We start from the raw sequence: 25,302 nt of genomic DNA on the forward strand, positions 1-25,302 counted from the left end.
AACTTTGGCTCACAGACACTTGAGGAAACTTTTATCTCCAGAGTCCTTCTAGTCTCAGAAAAGATCCTGGCTTATAAGACTTAGTTCTAAAACATTCTCATATGAAGAAAGTTCAGGTACTCAGCACAGTGGACTTCTAAGGATAATGAATAAGATTAAATCTGCATTTCTAAGAAATCTGATTCAAGTTAAAGACTAAAATAATCATCTTTCTCCATAACCAATAAGAAAACAGCAAGAATACAGGGCTAATATAACTTCTAATAGAATTACAAGCTCTATTAGAGTTAAAAACAGCATTATTCACTTGGTCACTGACAAATGATAAAAACATATATATACTTTATACAAAAGTAGAGCTCTAGTTCCTCTTTTATAAAATGTAGAATAAATTCATTTTGGGTAACTACTCATTTTCCACATAAATATACAAAGCACTGCATAGAATGTGGTGATCAGATTACTGTCTCCATAATTCCAAAGAAATATATTACACTATGGAAAACACCTTAGTAAAGGAGAAATTTCCCCAAAAACCTATGAAACACAGAAGTTGTCAAGGAACAACCAAGAGAATATAAAAAGAAAACAAATAACAAAAAAAATTAAATTCAACTTTCAAGAAAAGTCAAGATTTAAAGTTAGACATGGTTATAAAATATGCAAAGACTCTCTTTGCATGAAGCTAAAGTGACAGATTTCACTAGATAACATGACAAATGGCGAACTATATATGAAGTTCATAGGATACATATCCATAACATATTACTAATAATAATAATCAGGAGCTCGATCAATAAGAGCAAAGGGTATAAATAAGGTATTAGAGCAAACAACAAAAACGTGAAGATTTTCCACTCTTCCTAGCACTCAAAGACCAAAAAATTACAAATGAAGAGGGTTTTCCTCCATCAGATAAGTAAAGACTATATAAAGATTCATAATAGCCAATAAAGGACAGAGTTGGAGAAAAAAAGGGATTTTCATGTGCAGATGTCAGTATACTCTGAAAAGCAACTTTACAAAATGTATCACATTTTTACACGTATATATTTTTGACCCAGTAATTCATGGTTTTTTTTTACAAATAATTTGAATAGGATGAATATAATTTATTTTTTTTACAAATAGTTTATTGTCAAGTTGGTTTCCATATAACACCCAGGGCTCATCCCCATAAGTGCCCTCCTCCATCCCCATCACCCCCCACACACACCCATCAGTCCTCAGTTTGTTCTCAGCATTCAAGAGTCTCCCATGGTTTGCCTCCATCCCTCTCCCCCACTATTTCCCCCCTTATTCTCCCACATGGTCCTTCATTAAGTTCCTCCTAATCCTCCTATACATGCAAACATATGGTATCTGTCCTTCTCTGCCTGACTTATTTCACTCAGCATAACATCCTCAAGTTCCATCCACGTTGCTACAAATGGCCAGATTTCATTCTTTCTCATTCCCATGTAGTATTCCATCATATAGATAAACCACATCCTCTTGAGCCTAAGTGTCCATCAATGGACGAATGGACCAGTAATTCCCTTCTAAGAGTTATCCTAATGGGCGACTGGGAGACTCAGCCAGTTAAGCATCCAACTTTTTCTCAGGTCATGATCTCGCAGTTTGTGAGCTCAAGCCCCTCATCAGGTTCTGTGCTGACAGCTCAGAGCCTGGAGCCTCCTTTGGAGTCTGTCTCCTTCTCTCTGCCTCTTTCCTGCTTGTATTCTGTCTCTTAAAATAATAAATGTAAAATTTTTTTTTAAAAAAGAGCTATCCTAAGAAAAGTATTTCCTATATTTTTAAACTGCACATATACAGAAGTATGTAACAACATACCCTGCATTCTCACACTGAAGGGGCCCAGGACAATGTATTCGCTAAGAAATATCATTATAAAGTTTCAGAACACTGGAAATAAGACTAACATTATGCTAGTTCCCAGGGAAAAATAAGCCATAGACAAAGAAAAAAGGTATCAAAATGGCTTCAGACTCTTCAACCATAACACTAGATCAATGCCTTCAAAATTCTGAAGTAATATCATTTACAAACAAGTATTCGTTATCAAGCCAAATTAGCAATCAAAAATTAAGAAAGAATAAAGACAACTTCAGACAAACAAGATTTAGCACGCATCTTTTTTTCCGGAAGCTACTAAAGGACTTACTCCATGAAAATGATCACACAAAGCAAAATGGATGAAAGAGAGGGATGGGGTATTCTAGTTTCCATTACAAATTTTATGTGTTCAGTCACATGTAGGACTTCAGTGAAAAGGAATCTAAAAAAAATGATCAAATGCAACAAAAGTGATACATATGTAACTTCTGCATAAGAACACTTAGCTGTGTGAAATTATATTTTAAATCTAATATTATATTTTAAAAAGTAAGTATATTAACCAGGGACATAAAAGATCTATATGATGAAAACTATAGAAAACTTATGAAGGAAATTGAAGAAGACACAAAGAAATGGAAAAACATTTCATGCTCATGGATCAGAAGAATAAATATTGTTAACATGTCATTACTATCCAAAGCAATCTACACATTCAATGAAATCCCAATCAAAATTGCACCAGCATTCTTCCCAAAGCTAGAACAATCCTAAAATTTGTATGGAACCACAAAAGACCCCAAATAGCCAAAGTAATATTGAAGAAGAAAACCAAAACGGGAGGCATCTCCATCCCAGACTTTAGCCTCTACTACAAAGCTGTCATCATCAAGACAGTATGGTACTAGCACAAACACAGACACATAGACCAAAGGAATAGAATAGAGAACTCAGAGTTGGACCCACAAATGTATGGCCAACTAATTTTTGACAAAGAGGAAAGAGTATCCAAAGGAAAATAAGACAGCCTCTTTAACAGGTGGTCCTGGGAGAACTGGACAGCAACGTGCAAAAGAATGAAACTAGATCACTTTCTCACACCATACACAAAAATAAACTCAAAATGGATAAAGGACCTGAATGTGAGACAAGAAACCATCAAAACCCTAGAGGAGAAAGCAGGAAACAACCTCCTTGACCTCCACCGCAGCAATTTCTTACTTGACACAACCCAAAGGCAAGAGAATCAAGAGCAAAAATGAACTACTGGGACCTCATCAAGATTAAAAGCTTCTCCATGGCAAAGGCAACAACAATAAAACTAATAGGAAATCGACAGAATGGGAAAAGATAGTTGCAAATGACATATCAGATAAAGGGCTAGTATCCAAAATCTATAAGGAACTCACCAAACTCCACATCCGAAAAACAAATAAACCAGTGAAGAAATGGGCAGAAGACATGAACAGACACTTCTCCAAAGAGATGGCCAACAGATACATGAAAACGATGCTCAGTGTCCCTCCTCATCAGGGAAATACAAACCAAAACCACACTGATACACCACCTCACTCAGGTCAGAGTGGCTAAAATGAGCTAATCAGGAGACTCTAGATGCTGGCGAGGATGTGGAGAAACGGGCACCCTCCTACACTGTTGGTGGGAATATAAACTGGTGCAGCCCCTCTGGAAAACAGTGTGGAGGTTCCTCAAAAAATTAATAGAACTCTCCTATGACCCAGCAATAGCACTGTTAGGAATTTATCCAAGGGATACAGGAGTGCTGATGCGTTGGGGCACATGTATCCCAATGTTCATAGCAGCACTCTCAACAATAGCCAAATCATGGAAACAGCCTATGTTTCCATCAACTGACAAATGGGTCAAGAAGATGTGGTTTATCTAGACAATGGAATACTACATGGCAGTGAGAAAGAATGAAATCTGGCCATTTGTAGCAACATGGATGGAACTCGAGGGTGTTAATGCTGAGCGAAATAAGTCAGGCAGAGAAAGACAGATACCATATGTTTTACTTATAAGTGGATCTGGAGAAACTTAATGAAGGACCATGGGGGAGGAGAAGGGGGAAAAAACAGTTGGGGAGAGGGAAGGAGGCAAACCATGAGACACTCTTGAATGCTGAGAACTGAGGGCTGATGGGCATGGGGGAGAGGGGAAAGGGGTGATGGTCATGGAGGAGGGCACTTGTTGGGATGAGCACTGAGAGGGGAAAGGGGTGATGGTCATGGAGGAGGGCGCTTGTTGGGATGAGCCCTATTATATGGAAACCAACTTGACAATAAACTATGAACAAAAAAAAATTTTTTTAATTTTTTTAAATATAAGTATATTATAGAAGAGAGGGAAATCTTTTTCTAATTAGTTAAATAAATTAAGTATATTCAAATCTACTAGCAATGATAACTTTTATAGCTTTATACTCTTCCACAAAGTATTTCTACCTAGTAAAAGTTGAGAAAAGTGGGAAATTAATAACTGGCATAAACAAAAGAGCTTCCTAAATGAACTGAAGGCAGAAAAATCTGCCTCTCTGAATTATATACAAAAGAAACAAAGACATAGCAGTCTTTTAATAATAAAGTTGTTCTTGGGTCCAACTATCCAAAGAGAAGGCTGGCAAACCTTCCAGAAGAAGATGTCCAACAATCTTTCTTGTTAAGGGATTTCACCAAAACTCAAATGCAATAAAAATCAGAGCAAGAGAGTGAGTGGGAGGAAAGGAGAGACAGCTGAAGTGTGGATGTGCCACACGGCCCAACAGCAAGGAGAAAAATCTCTACATGACCTCAGGATGCTGTTGCTTTGTTACCTCCACCCTTCCCATTTCTTTATTTTTTTTTTTAATGTTTTTTTATTATTTATTTCTGTGAGAGAGAGAGAGAGAGACAGCATGAGCAGGGGAGGGTCAGAGAGAGAGGGAAACACAGAATCTGAAGCAGGCTCCAGGCTCTGAGATAGCTGTCAGCACAGAGCCCAACGCAGGGCTCAAACCCATGAACCATGAGATCATGACCTGAGCCGAAGTTGGATGCTCAACCAACTAAGCCACCCAGGTGCCCCCACCCTTCCCATTTCAATTAAGCAGATTTAATCGCTAAATTGATCCCTGACATTAATTACGCATATGGTTAGTGCATAATGCACTCAGTAGCAAACTTTAATAAACTGCATTCTCACCAGTTTAGAGAATTAATAGCTAAATGAAGTATTATAAGGAAGGTAATCCAACTTCTGGTAAACTTTAAAAATAGAATTAAAGTATTTTAATATGCTGTTTTTAAAAAGATTTCAGAGTATGCAAACAAGATTTAAATGGCTGTGTTTTCACTGCTCGTGCAAAAACATTACTGAGTGAGCACAAGCAAGTTAATGAGAAAACATATCACTAAAGAGTCAGGAGTTATTTAGGCACCCAAATGGCATATTTAATTTAAACACATATTTGATTTTTTAAAATAAAAACAAAACATACATAATATTTAAATTACAACATTAAGAAGTATTCATTTTTAAAGCAGAGATTAAGGGTCAAAAGTCCAAAACTGTACTTCTGAAATGTAGACAGCAGACTCATCCACAAGCGAGATATCGGTGAAAACCAAGCTCTCCAAGGCAGTTTAAGAATAACTGTGAAGAAGAGCAAAGACATGAGGAGAACAGAGGCTTGGGGAATACCCACAGAAGAAAGCTAAGCCAGAAACATAACAAAAGCAGTACAGTCAGCAAGGAAGGGATCTGGGAAGAGTGATGCCATGAAAACCAAGAGGGAAGAGGGCTTCAAGAAAGCCAGCAGAGTCAGAGGCTAAATCGAGATCAAAGAGGATGAAGATAAATCAAAACCACAGTAGAATGTGAATGGCCATATTGAATTGGTTAAGATTACCTATTTCCATCTCAACTGACAGAACAAGAATTTATCTTGTGGGGAGGAACGGATGGGGCATGGACACTTGGAGGAAAACAGACTTTGTTATCATTCTTGTTGTCTGTAGTCCAAGACCAATAAAAGAGAAACTCCTAAATGATTTGTTTCCTCTTAAGGGCTACACTCACCAAACTGTGGAGCAGGCAAGATTCTCGCCGCTCGAATGGGGCCGTGTCGAACAGAAAAGAGTTCCTGTGCTTCCCCACTGATCTGCATGAGGAGACAAAAAATTTCAGTAAATGAAAACACAGGTCAGAACATGATTATATATGAAAACAAGATCTCCTAAATTTTATCACAATTTTTTGTCTGAAATATAACATATGTACACGACAGAGACACATACATTGATGGTTGTTCATACACATTCAGTATATTTTTATTTAAATTACCACAAATATTTTTAGAAAATGATAAGAGCACACACTTAATAGAAATAGGAAAATGAATGATCTGTTCTTAAAGTCTAATTCTTATCTCTAAGAAACTACCGTAAGTCTGCTCAGTTCCTGCATGACTGCCTTTCATTTTAGAGCAATGCATTGTGATTTTTTTAATTAGAACCAAGTGTTCCATGTAACAAAAAGGTAAATATTCTTGTTATTCTGAAAAACAGAACTTAAATGTTGTTGTCATTTTTTCAAATATGTTGTGAAGGAGAAAAAACAAAACATACTGCCAAAAACACTATAGCGGAATATGAATAACCTGTGTGCCAGGTTATGGTTCTGTAACTACTTACCTGTTAACCACCTTGAATAAATCATTTAGCATCTATAAACCTATATATTTCTCTTTTTTAAGCATATTTTAATTAAAATCACAGATATTTAAGGTATACAACATGATGGTTTAATCAGCATACATAATGATTACTGTAGTCATTTCCTCCTTTTTTATATGATGAGAACACCTGAAATCAACCCTCTGCATTTTTTAAGTATTCAACACAGTGCTATTAACTATATGCATCATGCCTGAACATTATATATCTCTGGACTTACTCATCCTACATAACTACAACTTTGTACCCTTTGACCAACATCTCCCCACTCCCCCCACCTCCCATAAGCCTGTATTATTTTGCATTTATAAACTAAAAAGGTAAAGGTGCCAAAGAACCTCAAAAATACTAATCATTTCAATATTCTATTAGGATGCCTAGATGGCTCAGTCGGTTAAGCGTCCGACTTCAGCTCAGGTCATCATCTCACAGTTCGTGGGTTCAAGCCCCGCGCTGGGCTCTGTGCTGACAACTAGCTCAGAGCCTGGAGCCTGTCTTCGGATTCTGTGTCTCCCTCTCTCTATGACCCTCCCCCGCTCATGCTGTCTCTCTCTCTCTCTCTCAAAAATAAGTAAAACATTTAAAAAATTTTTTAATATTCTTTAATTGAAGTAATATGTAAGAATCTTTAAATGTCATTTTTATTATACATGTAGATCAAACACTGTATGAATGTCTGTTCATTCTGAGTCACATCAGATTTATTCCTCAGATATAAAGAGTACAGTAGTATATTAATCTAAAGGTAAAAGGGGTATGACAATATATATGTCAAGTGTGAAAACAACTGCTTTTCAAAATTAGTGGTTCAAGAGAACAGTTTGCTGCTAACTGAAGTATTGAGCAGATTAAATTAGAATTAGTTAAGAAAGACCTTTCAGACTGCTTTAAGTGATAATTTAGTCCCCAGTACGTTTTCATAACACTCAAGTGTTTGATGGAATAGATGATATCAGACAGGGAAAATGACCAAAATTATAAAACTAGCTCTAAACACTTAAGAACTTGCAACACATGTAATAAACATTCAATAAAGGAAACATGCTGATGGTAGTTTTTTTTAAATAGGGCCTGCCAAAAAAGCAGTTTAAAATATCAACAACATATACAAGATAAAAGGTTTATAAAACATTCTATATTAAACTGTAAACCTGCAGCACTGCCTTTAACTACTTCTTCAGATCTTCAGCTTCTCTTCTGTCTGAATTTAAGGACTGCAAACTATAAATATTTTGTTTCTTATAAATGTTAAGTTATGGTGATGCCTAAAGAGCCATCATATTCATTTTGTCCATAAAAATTATTATAACCTTCTATTGTTAGTTTCCTGAGGAAACTAATTTGACAATAAACTATTTGTAAAAAATAAATAAATAAAAATAAAAATAAAACGACATAAATTAAAAAAAAAATTATTATAACCTTATTTGCTGGCCACAATGGCAAATCTCTCTAGCACTCGGGATGTAGATTTGAGGAACGCTAGGCTCCTCGCACCAACTGTGCAACAACAGCACCACCTACCACCAATTAAACACACAAAGCTATGAACTCAGTATAGGAAAAGATAAGAATTTAGCTCTCTGCAAATTCCTTCGTGAACATTAATTTTCTACATGAAAAACATGGCCATTATATATTATAGCTCTTAAGTCTACAGTTTAATATTACATAACAGAATTTTAAAATTTAGAAAAAGCCTTAAAAAGTCACTTTGTTCAACCTCCCACCCAATGCAGGAATCACATATTCTCTAAAATCTAAAAAATCACGATCTCTCTGATATTAAGCACACTTGCACTAAAAAGTTATTATAGGCTATCTCCACCAAAATGGGGATACAAAAATGGACAAATAATATTCTTCAATATACAGACTATTTCTACTAACAAGGAAATAAAAAATTATAAAACAATACTGTAGAACTTGTATTGAAATTATAATTCAGAGCAATGAAAAACACTTCTCACTCTAACACATATATGTTCAAACCTTTAACAAATAGTATTCTAACTCAAAATCTGCTCCATACTATTATTGCCATATTCCACAGATCTAGCATTTAGCTTTTGGTTCTATCAAATAAAGCCTTAAAGTAAAATAATAATAATAATAATAATAATAATAATAAAATCGAATCATAATTTAAGTGAGCTGTGTGTACTAAATTATACTAAATAATAAAGAAGAAGGCAAACTTGTCTTTGCATTCTCACAATATGATAAACATTTATTAACACTGGATTTAATTCACAAGAGCTTTATTTTGACATTGAAAAACATTTTGAAATCTGAACACACTATGCTCTCCAGCATAACAGCTTTCAAAACAGACCTAAATGCTCTATTCTATTCTAAGCTTCTACTCTAAATCCCTCTTTAAATGTACAGCAACAGGTAAGAAAAAACATTAGGACTGATTACAAAATGCATCCCACATTTATTACCCATCTTTTACTACCTCTAAGTTAAGATCCTTGAATTTTTAAGTATAACATAAGGGAAGGGAAGGATGAAGAAACACTCTGCAGCCATTTATAAATATTAGTACCTATGTTAAAATCAAGATTGTTAGAAGCATAATTCTAAACTATCCTAAGTGAATCTCAAAGTCAAACTTCTGAGAGGAGAGAGCTCTCCAAAATAATGTGTGCAAATGCTACACTGGAATACTATTTCAGAACAGAAGTGCCAACAAAGTGTGCACAGATAAGACTTGCACACTTTAGAAAGAACGCAAGATGGGTATGTCCTTACAGGCTCGGCTTTAGCTGCCGCTTTCAATTGCCTCTTAATAATTTTATACAGTATGTTCATTGGTAATTCTGCTCTCAAATAAATGCATGTCAAAACTGATTAAGTTTTTAAAGGCTTTCAAAGTGAATTTTACATTTCTTTAAAAAAGCTCATTGAAAATGGGAAAAAAAAAAATCTGAGAGATGAGGATTTTATATATCCTGACAAGAATTACCAGGACTTGTTAAGTTCATTTCTAAACCAACAATAATAATAAATACAAGGGCAGAACTACAAGGAAGGAGTTGTACTAAGCAATGTTCCAACGTCCTGGCAACTGTGGTCACTTGGGGAGAGGAGCAAACAGGGAGGAAACCTCTCCAAGAGTTCCTCATGGGTCTCTGCCTTTGTTCTTACTGGCATTTTAATTTCTGATGACAGACTTTTGTTGTTTGGAGCATAAACCGGACGTACCAGTTTGGAGGCACAATAAGGAGAACAAAGAATGATTTGTTCACACTGTAGGAAAAAAATCTTTTCCAACCATAGAAAATAGCTTTCGCATGGTGAAAATATGCAAATTACATACCAAACCAAAAAAGTGGGGGGGAAAGTACAAGTTTAGAATCTCACAACTCAATCTAAGGCAAAGGGAAATTATAACAGCCGAGACAATGCACACTGAGAAAGGGCTATAAAAGTTGTGGGAGAGCTTTATAACTACTTTTAGAGAATTCTAAAAGCAAATGAAGGTCATCTACCCTCAGAACCAAACTTGTTTCTGAAATCGTGATAGCTTTTCAAAGATATCTGAGTACAAAATAGAAAAGTCAATCAAATACCATGGACAATAATAACTGCTTTATAATCACACAGAATTAGGACAAGAGTATATATTTATACCCCCAACTTCCCTTTTAGATACTAGTCAAATGGAGAATTGTGTCTGCAGTTGATTCTTTTATCAAACTTTGTTGAACTACAGACACAGAAATAATACCTCAGTCATACATACATGTATACCTTAATGACTTTTCCATGTTAAAATACCTCTGTTATCAGTACAGACATCAAGAAACAGAACATGATAGATACTCAGAAGGTCCCTCATACGATTTCCCAGTCACAAACTCAAGAATAACCATAACCCCTATCCTCACCTCATTACATATAACTCTTACTCATTCAAATTTATGCAAATAGAATCACACAGTATACACTCTTTGATGAATTATATATGCATGAAATTCATTCATGTTGTTGCATATGATTGAGTTTTTTCTTCTTTTATTGTACTTTTCAAATTTCTATTGCTATACAGATTTCCACTGTGTGAAAAATACTATAATATATCCATTTTACTATTGGTGGACTTCTGGGTTGTTTCTAGTTCTTGGCTCTTAAGAGGTCTAGAAAAATTGAAAAAATTTTCAAATGAGAAAAAGATCACTATATGTCATTTAAATGAATTACCAAGAATGTCTAGTGGACCCTTAGGGGTTATTTGATTTTATAGGCATCTGTATCTTTGTTTTGACTGGATTATTTTGCAATATTGTAAGTTAAAGAAAACTGATAGTAACTGCCTCTTGTCTACAGAAATGCAAGTGAATTTTGTCTGGAAGAGATACGACTGAATTCCACTCTATAAAAAAAGATGATTCCAGGCAGTACATTTTAGTTTCAATAGTATATTAACCAGGTTTGCACCTCGTAAAAAGTTCATTTTAGTATTTCTAATTGCCTATATTGGTTCTTCAGATTCTCCTTTGAACCAGCTGTAACAACTTGCCAAACACTTCATTTATTAATGAGTTAAATAAAATCTGACAACTGTTCCATTTTACAGTTGTATGCAAACCATAATTTTAGCATTTTGAAAAGAACATTGTAAAAAATACTCTATGCATATTCTTGCATGTTTCATTTAGTAAGCATATATATGTATTTCTTCTGGGTATACATCTATTTGTAGAATTGCTCCTATATTAGGCATATGTGCATATTTTGTAGATTTCAACAAAATTGTTTTCTACAGTGATTGTACAAATTTACACTTCTACCAGCAATGAAAGAGTCTACCTGCTCACATCCTCACCAACAGTTTGTATCAGCCACTCTGGTGTATTCAATGGGACTTTCACTGTGGTTTTAATTTGTATTTTCTTCATGACTAAGGAGATGGATCAAACACTTTTTCATATGCTTACTGGAATTAGTTATACCTTTCCAAAAATGATTGTTAAAGTCTCTTGCTCACTACAGTTCCCTGATTCTAAGACATTATAGATTTAAATCTATTGTGCACAGTGAATGAAATGCAGCTCAGTATCCTCTGAAAAGTAATACTGCCTCAAACTAACTATACAAATAGTCTTTATTGTACTGGCCCACCATAAGGGAAAATGATGTAAGACTTTTGTCCTGAAGGACCCTCGATTTCCATGTGATGAACAGTTCAGATATGAATGAGATTGAAGATCTCATTTCAAGAAAAAGGTAGAACTTTTTGTATCTAATCAAATTCATATCTTAGTTCCAAATCCAGTAATAAATAAGCAATCCTTCCCCCCAACAAGGTACAATGGTTTGGTTATAGCAACATGATATCCATCTCTTGAAGTGGAAAATATTGATTAGTAAAAATTCATACAAACATTCAAAGAAAATTCAGTCCCTGTTACAGATAAGAAACACACAAAAATTACTATCACTTCTCTGGAACCCCAGCAGCGTAAACAAAAGATAATGACTAGTAGTTCTTTTTCTTGATACTTTAACAAGTTTTCATCTTTAAAATTAAAAAATTAAAAAGAAGTATTAATTTGCCTACTTTTTTCAAAGTGGGTACAGCATATAAAGCAGATGATTTCCAGGCTAGAAATATGAATAGAAAACCAAGACACCAGACATGAAAGACAACAGATGAAAAAAACTCCCCATGTTTATCTCATGCACATGCAGACTTTCAATCAAAATATCTTTTATGTCAGAGTTCTCCACACTAGTAATGGCTCCGGTTCCACTTGGGAAGTCTGACAGAGTAAAAGCAGCCAACAGGTGGGACCCTGGAAGTTTATTCTTTTCCCCAAATCATGGCCTATGGCAATAATGACAAGTACATACAACAATATGCCAGGATCATAGGTTACAAATATCACACATCAACCACACCAAATATTCCAAAGTTTTTTTTTAGTAGAAAATAAACTGGACTTGTGTTTATTAACTATACAAATTTGCTAAATATGAGTTTGGCTTTATTTTTTTTTTAATTTTTCTTAATGTTTGTTTATTTTTGAGAGAGAAAGAGAGACAGAGGGTGGATAGGGGAGGGGCAAAAGAGAGAGAGAGAAACACAGAATCTGAAGCAGGCTCCAGGCTCTGAGGTGTCAGCATAGAGCCCACTTCAGATCCTCTGTCCCCTTTCTCTCTGCCCCTAACCCACTTGCACAGGTGCGCACTCTCTCTCTCACTCAAAAAATAAAATAAGAGAGATGATATATCTAAGAAGGCAACTGTAATAATTTAGTTGCAGATTTAAAATATGTAACATAAAATATACTTAAATCAAAAAGATGCTTGTTGAATGAATGGATGAATAAATGAATGGGTCTATATCAGCCTCATTATTCAATCCTAATGATATTTAGCATAAATCTGACTTTACCCCACTGTTCTCAAAGCATGTTATTAATATTTAATGTCTGGAAATGTGTTATAATGCCATATTATAAAACACATTTGGAACATCTCATTCTTGAAGCCACCAGTATATTACTTCCTACGTTTTACAGCTCTCAGTAAAAGGACGATTACCAAGGTGGAAAGCAGCACATCATCTGTGCAACAGTCTTTTTTTTTTTTAATATTTTTTTAAATTTATTTCTAGGGGAGAGAGAGAGAGAGAGAGAGACAGCGTGAACAGGGGAGGGTCAGAGAGAGAGGGAGACACAGACTCTGAAATAGGCTCCAGGCTCTGAGCTGGCAGTCAGCACAGAGCCCAACGCGGGGCTCGAACCCACAAACCGCGAGATCATGACCTAAGCGAAAGTCGGACGCTTAACCGACTAAGCCACCCAGGCGCCCCTATCTGTGCAACAGTCTTACAAGACAGTCTCCACCCTCTCTGGCAAATACCCTACACTCATTCCAGTCTTTATGTGTTTATATGATGTTTTTACCTGAAACAGGTTATCTTACCAACTGTGACGTTTTAAAAAATGCATATTTAAATATGCAAATAGATAATTATCTATCTTTCTAAATATGCCACATGTAGTAACTATACAGATGAAACTGAAATAAAGTTCCTTAAAAAAGAGCACCGCTGGGGTGCCTGGGTGGCTCAGTTGGTTAAGCATCCGACTTTGGCTCAGGTCATGATCTCATGATTAATGAGTTCAAGCCCCACGTCGGGCTCTGTGCTGACAGCTCAGAACTTGGAACTGCTTCAGATTCTGTGTGTGTCTCTCTCTCTGCTTCTCCCCCACTCATACTCTGTCTCTCTATCTCTCTCAAATGAATTAAAAATTTTTTTAAAAAAAGCATCATTTCCTTAAAAAGTAACACCAAATAAAAGATTTTGAATTAAGGAGAAAATGTAAACTATAGACTTAAAATTATTAATAACTTATCAATATTGGTTCATTAATGTTAACAAATGTACCTCACTAATACAAGATGTTAACAGGGGCAGATATGTTGGTGAGGGGACACATGGGAATTCTCTGTACTTTCTATTCAATTTTAGGTAAACTAGCTGGTAAAAAAAATAATAATAATAACATCTATTAACTTTTATTTGTATATATGGATATGAAAAAATGTGTGAATTCCACAAATAAATTTTAACCTTTCCTGATATCACTCCCAAAAATACAGAGAGAAAGAATGAAGAGGTGATGAAGTCTTATACTAAGAAAATTCAGTTCTTAAAGCAACAGAAGAAACTCATTTAGCCTATTTAAATGTATAAGTGTATCGTTATCACTTTGCTAACTACTTCACATGTGCTAATCATACAGACCATACAACTGAACTGACAATGAAGTTCTTTTAAAAAAAAAGATCACTTCATGACCAGTTTTTTAACTTCAAACGTCACAATAACTTTTTTTAAAAAATTGGAAGGAAAAGCAAAAAATACAACGAAGGCTAGGGAAAGAAGAATGACCTTATACTACAGTATTCGATTAATAACCAACAAAAGGACTGCACTAGTTACAGGAGTGACTATTGTAACTACAAAGCAATCTCTAATGAGAGCTGATAGTCTCTCTCTAGAATTACCCTGTGAGCCAATTTGATGATATGTTTTCATTCTAGATGTAAGGACACAAAGAACAATATTCCCTAAACATGACCAAACCAAAGAGGCACTAAAATCTCCTGTTAACATACTGTATTCAAAACAGTTAACCTCAGGCCTTTTTTCTCCAACAAGTCATTGCCAGGGCGTTATTTTATGTGTTACAGCTCTGTTCCAACAATTTCAAAATCTTTAGATAGAACAGTTTGAAGAAAGGACTCCTAATAGTAAGAGCCTTTTGAAAGCTCTTAAATTTAGGAGGAAGACAGGGACAACGTTTTTGTTTTATTTCTGCTTAACTAACCACAAATGATTCAGTTAATGTCAGAGTGTCAGTATCTCTGTAACCTACTCTGTATGCCATCAAAAAAAAATTGCAAACCACAAAAACCACCTAAAACACATATTTTTGAGGACTAACAACTTATAGAGCAGATATTTGCTAACCACATAAAGCAGAAAGCAACTGAGTCTATATTTTGGTCTTGACACGAAATTCAAAATACAAAACTTGAGGCAAGAAGGAAGTGAGTTTCAAGAACAATATGAAAACCACAAAACACAAATAATGAATGGAACTTGTAATCATATTTTCATACTTCCAAATTTTCGCACACACAGAGAAGTATTTTAAGGCAACTTTAACCTTTCCCCTCCAGCCCGATTTTTGAAAGGAAGATCAAAGAAAAGCAGTTTAAACTCACACGTTCCTTTGGTTATGCAACACAGATTTAGACCTTACACTTCAAAACCCCAGCCATTACTTCAGCGCCACCAATCCAAATACCATTCCGAGCTTTGAAGCAGCCCTAATGGTATCTTCCATTTGCAAGTAACACTTCTGTAGTCAAAAGATCTTACTCAGGGTAGATGTTAATGCAAAACCACTCAGACTACACAGGCTGGAGGCAGACTGGAAGGTGTTCAGAAGTCAATGTAACACCATTACAGAGAGTGTCAGCCTAGCAGCTGTCATAAACACTTCATCATCACTCAGACACACAAACTGGATTCCCTTTAACTTGTTATTTTATTTTGTGCAGAATACATGTCCAATTGGAAAGAGAGAGAAAACAGTGCCACAGATAAGCCAATTTTGGCTTACGGCCTCTTTGTACCTCTAAAAGACTGAGTTTGCCGTATTTGATTGGTATTATAAACCTATCCTGATATAATCTGTTGGCTGAAGATAGTTTTGCATAGATATCTAACCAAAAAGAAACTTTAAATAGAAGCCTAGGATTTTTCTTCTGTAAAACAGATACCTTAAGAACCTGTAAGACTGACAAGATGACTAAAAAAATGAATGACAACATCAATGGTAGCAGGAAGTGGAGCAACTAGAACTCTCAGATATCGCAGGTGGAAGCATATAGTGGTACAACTTCTCTGAAAAACTGTAGGCAATTTCTAATCAAGTTAAATACACCTAACCTGTGGCCCAGAAATTATGCTCCTAGGTACATACTCAAAAATAGAGCACATAAATCTACAATTATGTTCAAAGAAACACATATCCCCACCTCAAAAGGAGAAGAGCTAAACTGGTATATCTAATCAGTGGGATATAACATAGTAATAAAATCAAAAATCAAAAATACAAATCATGACAACATGCAACAACATGGATGGATCTAAAAAATACACTGAACCAAAAAGACACAAAGGAGTACATACTGTGTGCCTCTATTTATATGAAGTTCAATACAGGCGAAACTAATCTGTGGTCAGAATAGTTATTATCTTACCTGAGGGGAAGGGAAACACTGACTGGGGAATTTTATAAGTAAGAAAAATGCTCTACATTTTGTTCTCAATGTTACTTTCATTTTTTTATGTATGGGTACACACAAACATACACATTTACATATTCACATATATACACTCACAGTCTTCAAACTACAAATTTGAGATTTGTACTTTTTATAGTATGTATGCTATATCTTAATTTTTTAAAGATATCTATCATAAACAAATTATGGTATATATTATTTAGAGCTAAAAAGAAATGAGCTATCAAGCCATGAAAAGATTTGGACATAACTTAAATGTATATTACTAAGTGAAAGAAGCTAATGTGAAACAGCTACATGGTGAATGATTCTAACTATATGACATTACAGAAAGGCAAAACTATATAGTAGTCCACCTTTATGAGCGATACATTCTAAGACCTCCAGTGGATGCCTGAAACTATGGATAGTAAGAAAGCCTATACATTTTTTTTCACATACATACATACATACTATGGTGAAGTTTAACCTATACATTAGGCACAGTAAGAGATTAACAACAATGAAATAAAACAATTATAACAATATACTATAACAGAAGTTATATGAATGTCTCTCTCTCTAAATATCATATTGTACTGTTATTTACTCTCTTTGTGGTGATATCAGATGATATAATGCCCATGTGATGAGATGAAGTGAGATGAATGATCCAGGCATGTGACCTACTGTTAGGCTACTACTCACCTTATGAAAATACATCAGATGGAGGATCAACTGCTTCCAGACCACAGCTGACTGTGGATATATAAATCATGGAAAGCAAAACCACAGATAAAGGGGGACTACTGATGTGGAATGTTGATAGTGGGGAGGCTGTGCATTTCTAAGGGTTAAATGTGAGCTTTAATTTTTTATCTATAAAATGAGAATAACACTCTCTTTAAAACAAAGGCACGCTTGGCTGGCTTAGGATTGTGAGTTCAAGCCCTATGTTGATCAAACATAAAAATGTAAATCAAACATAAAAAACCTTTTAAAAAATAGTGAAATTGACAAGATTATAGAGAATAACAGGCAATGTACCTAATATGATGTGTGTGGTATATTCTGATTATTCAAATTATAGATGCTATTATTTACATTAACATTATGAAACTTCACTAGGCAGTGCAAGTGTCAAAACTCCCCCAGGCATCTCCTCACTACTCAGTGCTCTACAGCACTCCATTCATTCCTCCACTGGAACACAAATCTCACAGGCCAGGGTTTCTCAACCTCAGCCTGACTGACATTCTGGAATGGACAATGCTTTGTTGAGCAAAGCTGTCCTAAACATTCTAGGATCCTTCACAGCATCTCTGGCTTTTACCTACCAGATGCCAGTAGCAACTCCCAATCACGACAATAAAAAATATCTGCAAACATGACCAAATGTCTCCTTGGGAGCAAAAGCACTCTCTCATCTGGGAAGCACTGACACAGACTGCAATTATGTAGTGACACCTCACAGAAGTAGAACACGATCTTCTCAGGCTCAGGTCTTAGTGATATTTGTATCTCCTAATACGCGGCATAGACCCTAAAGCTTCAATATGGCTAAATGGAAAAAGTATGGTGCTATTAAGTAATAAAAATAGAGACTGTAGGAAGAAGAGACAGAGTGGGAATGGAATGGGATGTAAGCAAACAGCAAACGATTATGAAATTTAGTTTTGATCTTTCTAAAATTGACTCTCTAGCACTCTTAGATGAAAATACTCAGAAGACTGAAATCTTGAAATACATTTTCTAAACATATGCACACATATATATGTGTACATATACACATACATACATAAATGTATATATAAACATATACATATATCCAACCAACTGCCAGATAATGTACTTGGTACCAGATATATAAAGACCATGAAGACATGATCACAGTAATAAAATCAAAAATACAAACCACAGTAACATGCAACAACATGGAAAGATCTAAAAAATACATTGAACAAAAAAAGGCATAAAGGAGTACATACTGTGTGCCTCTATAAAGAACTTATCAAACTCAACACCCAAAAAAACAAATAATCCTGTGAAGAAATGGGCAAAAGACACGAATAGACACTTTTCCAAAAAAGATATCCACATGGCTAACAGACACATGAAAAAACGCTCAACATCACTCATCATCAGGGAAATACAAATTAAAACCATAAGGAGATTCCACCTCACACCTGTCAGAATGGCTAACATTAACAACTCATGCAAAACAGATGTCGGTGAGAATGCGGAGAAATCTCTTTTGCACTGCTGTTGGGAATGCAAGCTGGTGCAGACACTCTGAAAGACAGTATGAAGGTTCCTTGAAATATTTAAAATAGAACAACCCAGAAAGTATACTACTAGGTATTTACCCAAGGAATACAGGTGTGCTGTTTCAAAGGGGCACATGCACTTCAATGTTTATAGCAGTGCTACTGAAAATAGCCTAAGTATGGAAAGAGCCCAATAGTCCATCGATAGATGAATGGATAAAGAAGATGCGGTGTGTATATATATAAATATATACACACAATGTATATACATATACATACACACAATGGAGTATTACTCAGCAATCAAAAAGAATGAAATCTTGCCATGTGCAACTACATGGATGGAACTAGAGCGTATTATGCTAAGCAATATTAATCACTCAGAGAAAGACAAATATCATGTGACTTCACTCATATGTGGAATTTAAGATACAAAACAGATGAAAAGAAAGGAAGGGAAGCAAAAATAATATAAAAACAATGAGGGGACAAAATATAAGAGACACTTAAATACAGAGAACTGAGGGTTGCTGGAGGAGCTGTGGGTGGGGTATGGGCTAAAGGGGTAAGGGGCATTAAGGAAGACAGTTGGTATTATACATAGAGGAGGAATCACTGGAATCTGCTCCTGAAATCATTATTGCACTATATGCTAACTAACTTGGATATGAGTAAATAAATAAATAAAAGGTTTTAAAAGGTTTTTTTAATAAAATCGTAAAAAAAAAAAAAAAAGAAAGAAAGTGAAAACGTCAGAATACCAATAAAGGAGACAACTGGGACAAATGATGAAATCAGAAAATGGACTGTGGATTACATAATACATATTGTATTAAACATAAATATCCTGGTTTTGATAGTACTATAGTTGTATAAGGTAATGTGCCTTATTCTTAGGAATATATACTGAATTATTTATAGAGAAGGCGTACATGACTTCTACTTATTAACAGTTCAGAAAAAGATCTGCATGAATAAAAAAACAGAGAGAATGATACAGCAAATGGGGCAAAATGTCCTTAACTGGTAAATCTGGATAAATCAAGGAGCTCCTTGTACTAATTATAAAATTTTCTGGAAGTTTAAAATTATTGCAAAATAAAAAGCATCTTTAAAACTCCACAATGAGATATCAATACACACCTACCAGAATGGTTAAAATTTTATAAGCTAACAATACCAAGAGCCAATGAGAAATATGGAGCAAATGAAACTTTCATACATTGCTAGTGGGAATACATATATATTGGTAAAACTACTTTGGAAAACTGGCTATATTAACATTAAACATACACCTACACTATAACACAGCAAATCTATTCTAAGTCTATATATCCAAGGAAATGGGTGCAGAATATGTCCACCAACAACCAAATAAAATAACGTTCAGAGCAGCTTTATTTATAATACTCAAAAACTGGAAGCAACAAAAAATGTCTACTGGCTACATAATAGACTTGTTTAGATGTGTTGTATTTATGATAAAATACTATACAGAAAAAAAATGAGGGGAACAAATAACTGCTACACACAAGAACATGAAAGAATCTCATAGTCATACTGTTAGAAAAGAAAAAAGCCAACATAAAAGAATATAGACTATTATCTATGACCATATTTTTTATAAGGTTCAAAAACAGAAAGCTAATCTCTGGCAATAGAAGTCAGAATGCTGGTTATCTGGAAGTAAAGGAGGACAATATTAGCAACTAAGTGAAATTCTTCGGAGTTGCTGCAAATGTTCTGTATCTTATTCTGAGTGACCTATAGAAGGTTATATACATATATAAAAATTCAGCCTGCACACAAGATCTGTGTACCTTACTGTATTTAATATATGAATAAAATTTAAAACAAGAGAATTTATAACAAAAGAAAAAATTGCCTTCCACAAACTCATAAGTCTGTTTTCATTCCATGGCACCCAGTGCTCTTCCACTACAGACGACTAAAGAGCATCCTTGACTTCTTTTCCCAGTAAACAAGAGACTGGACCAAACAAAATAAGGCCCTATTCTCAATGAACACAATTTTTTGATTCAAGTCCATATTCAAACTTCCCTCTGCTTGCCAGTTACCCAAATCATAGACTTTATATTGCTCCTAAATGAAACTCATAAAAATTGTTCCTAGCTAGCAATCTTGACATGGCAAGGTCTATTGGCACCCAACTTCTAATAAATAAAAGACTAATTGGTATTTACCTCAAATATGCCCTTGCATGTTCCTCTAAAACTTCAGTGTAAAAGCTACATATACTAAAAGCTAGGAGAAATATTTCCTTTCAAGGGAGCAGCTGCACTTTTCTTAATGCAATGTATTAGTGACACCTAGCGTCACATCTTTGAAGTACATCCAAGCTCCAAGAAAGCACTCCACATGAACCTTACATTCAATATGTTAACATCTGGGGTGCTTTCTTGAAGCTGGAGAGAAGTAGGGGGTGTGGGGGGGTAGGCTAAAAGCCTGATGAACATTAAGGATGGCACTTGTGATGAGCACTAGTTGTTATATGTAAGTGAAAATTCACTAAATTCTACTCTTAAAACTAACATTACACTGTATGTTAATTACCTAGAATTTAAATAAAAATACAAAATATAAAAAAATCTTTGGAGACTTAAAAAAAAGAAAATATACTGTTTCATGCAATGTAACTGTCATCTTCTAGGTACTGTAATGATATATTTTCAACATTTTTTTAAGATATTAAGAATTTCAGGGGTGCCTGGGTGGCTCAATCAGTTAAGCATCCAACTTCAACTCAGGTCATGATCAACTCAGGTTAATGAGTTCAAGCCCCACATCAGGCTCTGTGCTGACAGCTCAGAGCCTGGAGGCTGCTTTGGATTCCATGTCTTCCACTCCCGACCTCTCTCTCTCTCTCTCTCAAAAATATATAAACATTTAAAAAAAAAAAAGAAAGAATTCTGAAAGAGGATGATAAAAATAAGTAGTCACTTAAACAGGCCTAAACAAGCACCTGATAGAAGTGATTGTTGTCTATGTTAAATAAAATAACATGACTACACAATGCCTAAAACATAGCCACTATCATAAACAACTCCTCTTCCACCAGGATGCTCTGTTCATAGTATCTGTCAAACCATTTCATGAATGCCCAGTTATTTATTTTTTAATTTCAATTCTGACACAGATACTTCTGTAAATGACAAACATATTTGGATGATGTGCAACTGACAAACAGTTATAAATATCTAAAGTTATAAATATCTAAAAGCTTACTCTCATTTTCTGCACTTATTTCGTTGCATGCAGTAACATTTCACTATTACCAATTGTGGACCAGCACCACCAGGTGTGTTCCACTAACTTAAAACCAAACTCGCTATATTTCCACCCATATTTGCTCTTCATCATACCTTTACTATTTTGTAAAAAGGCATCACTGTCTACATCTGTTCAAAATCCTCGAATGGCTTCTACAACTCATTTTTTTAGTGGGCAAAAATAATTATATAGATAATTCCTAAAAGATATTCAGATGGTCAACAATACATGAAAAAGTGCTCCAACATTTTTAGTTCACAAGGTACCACCCATCAAAATGGCTAAAATTAAAAAGATGGACAACACCAAATGTTGATGAGGCTATGGAACAACTAACTCACACACAGCTGGGGGAAATGTAAAATGGTACATAAAGGTTTGGAATCTGTTATAAAACTGACCACATTCCTACCCCATGAAGCTGCAATCCAAAAAGACTTACAGAAGATCTTCACAGCAGCTTTAGTCAGAAAAGGCAAAGAAGGGATAAACTATGGTTATTCATACACTGGACTATTATTTAGCAATAAAAAAGAACAAACAGCATGGGTGAACCTCATAAATATGCTGAATGAAAGAAGCCTTCCACAAAAAAAAAAAAGTGAATATAGTATAATAACACAAAATCTAGGCAACACTAATCTATAGTGAGGGGAAAAATGAAAACAGTGGTTGCTTCTGGATGAGACGGATGAAAAATTGCCTGGGAATAGGCATGATGGAAATTTCTTCAGTGATAAACATATTCTGTATCTTGACAGAGATTTACTTAGGTGTTACTTAGGTGTTATGCATTTATCAAAGTTCAGTAAATTAACAGATTAAGAATTGTGTATTTAATGGTGTATAGATTTTATCCAACAAAAATTAATCAAATTAATGGCAGCATGAAAAAGTGGTTAGGAGAAAGTATACTGATGTTTACAATGTACTTTGAAATGCGTTGAACAAGATGGATATGAAATAAAGGAAGTATAGTAAAATTTTAATGGTTCAAATCAAGGTGTGGATATACATGTTTTCACCATAAAATTGTTACAACTTTGCTCTATATTTGAAATTGTTGAAGTCTGTGGTTGATAAAGCTCTAGCCCACAGCCACCTCTCAGACATCATCTCCAAACATTCTTCACATTGCCCACCACCCTCCAGCTAAACTGCCTCATTGCTGTTCTTGAATATGGGAAATATAGTCCTACCACAGAGTACTGGCTTTGAATGTTCCTCCTTCAAATAACCGTAAGGATCACCCTTCCACACTTTTGCTCAAAGGAATTTTGAGTAAGGCTTTCCCAGACCACCCTGTATAAGACAGCAACCCACAGCAACATCAACCACCCCATCCTAACACCTACCACCATCTAGTATGCTAGATGTTTGTTTATTATCATCTTCCTCCCTACCACAAGAAGAATGATTTTGTTTTGTTCATTGCTGTTTTCCCAGCATCTTGAACAGGATCTGTCTTATAAAAGACAATCAATAAATCTTTGCTGAGTAAGTCAATTAATAACTGAATGCGGTAAGTATAAATGGCTTTCCAAGAATGCAATCTGGCAAATCTATCAAGAGTCTTGGTATATCTACTTTCATTGATCTCTTCAAATTACATGACCATAAAGATATTTGTTTCAATATTCTTTAGTATTGAGAATATTAAATAATATTTAATATTAAATTTTTTATATTTATATTTTATATTAAATTAAATATTAAATAATTAATATTAAAAAATAATAAAGAATATTCTTTTAAGAAGACAAAAACTTAAGAAATATGAATCAATGTCCAACCATACAGGAAAGAATATTTCCACCTCAGAGCCACAGACTTTTATTGTTTGCTGTTCCAAGCTTACCCTGGTTAAATCCTAACTTCTATGCCACTTTCTTACTATAATCTCTTATTCTTTTCCTCATACTTCAATTTAAGTTGTATATTAATTGATTTTTATTTAAATTTACCTCTCCTACTAGCTCCATGAGAGCAAACAACATGTCTATTTTGTTCAAAATACGTATTTTATCCCAGACCTATGCTGAATAAATGAGCACCCTTTAAGTCCTCGTAGTTTATAGAACAAAATCAATCTATGTATAAGACTGGGAGAAAAGAAAAATAAAGAATGTAAGTATGACATATTAAAGTAACTGAAATATATACTAAAATAACAGCTAAAAGAGTTAAAGGAGTCATGAAAGGAAGAGTACAGAGCTGCTATTTTTTAATTTTTTTAATGTTTTTATTTATTTCTGAGAAAGAGAGAGACAGCGTGAGCAGGGGAGGGGCAGAGAGAGAGGGAGACACAGAATGTGAAGCAGGCTTCAGGCTCTGAGCTAGCTGTCAGCACAGAGACCAACGCGGGGCTCGAACCCAGGAACCGTGAGATCATGACCTGAGCCAAAGTCAGACACTGAACCGACTAAGCCACCCAGGCACCCCCAGAACTGCTACTTTTTTTTTTAAATGAATCTCATAAAACTACTTGGCTTTTAGTCCAACGTACAACCTTGACTTTTTTTAAATTAAGGATTTTAAGCATGAGAACCTGTATTTATATTACCAAAAAGAAGCAATGAGATTGTTATGCGTGACTGGGAAAAGGGCCTGTATACCCAAAACATCAACAAATAATCATTCCTTCTTATGTCACATCAGGTGTGTTGAAAGAAGCTTGACAGCTTGGGAAAGCTGGTGTTTTCCTACAGCCACCTCGTAAACAAAGTGGTGGGGACTGGGCAGTCGAGAAACTACTTCTGGGCAATTCTGCTTCTGAGCTAACTCCACTTAACTATCTGTCAAGGCACCATTTAAGCCTTATTCAAATTTGTGCAATTCGTAAACAATTTTTTAACTGTTTATCCAGGATATGCTTATTTTCTTAATCTGAGACTCACAAGTTCTATAAAATCAACGAGGGAACCCTGTTACAAACTTGAAGCAAAAACTGAGCTATGCATGGATAGGAAGAATAAATAAAGTTAAGATGTCATTACTACCTAAAGCACTCTACACATTCAATGCAATTCCAATCAAAATTGCACCAGCATACTTCTCAAAACTAGAACTATCCAAAAATTTGTATGGAACCACAAAAGACCCCGAATAGCCAAAGTAATACTGAAAAATAAAACCAAAACGGGAGGTATCACCATCCCAGACTTTAGCCTCTACTACAAAGCTGTCATCATCAAGACAGTATGGTATTGGCACAAAAACAGACACATAGACCAATGGAACAGAATTGAGAACTCAGAAGTGGACCCAAAAGTATACAGCCAACTGATCTTTGACAAAGCAGGAAAGAATATCCAATGGAAAAAAGACAGCCTTTTTAACAGATGGTGTTGGGAGAA

At 35.0% G+C, this 25,302-nt stretch overlaps 1 protein-coding gene across 8 annotated transcripts in view; it reads right to left on the reverse strand.

Annotated features, from left to right (window-relative positions):
• The window catches only part of BCAS3 (BCAS3 microtubule associated cell migration factor), a 599,290-nt gene that overhangs the window by 539,891 nt on the left and 34,097 nt on the right, over positions 1 to 25,302 (reverse strand). For all 8 annotated transcript variants that reach the window (XM_039255980.1, XM_039255983.1, XM_039255979.1 and 5 more), the window contains exon 6: positions 5,914 to 5,995. In XM_039255980.1, coding sequence (XP_039111911.1) covers positions 5,914 to 5,995 — 82 coding nt within the window. The remainder of the gene's footprint in view (positions 1 to 5,913; positions 5,996 to 25,302) is intronic.

Source organism: Hyaena hyaena, unplaced genomic scaffold, assembly GCF_003009895.1.
Source record: "Hyaena hyaena isolate Hyena2069 unplaced genomic scaffold, ASM300989v1 scaffold_553, whole genome shotgun sequence".
NCBI classification, from domain to species: Eukaryota; Metazoa; Chordata; class Mammalia; order Carnivora; family Hyaenidae; genus Hyaena; species Hyaena hyaena.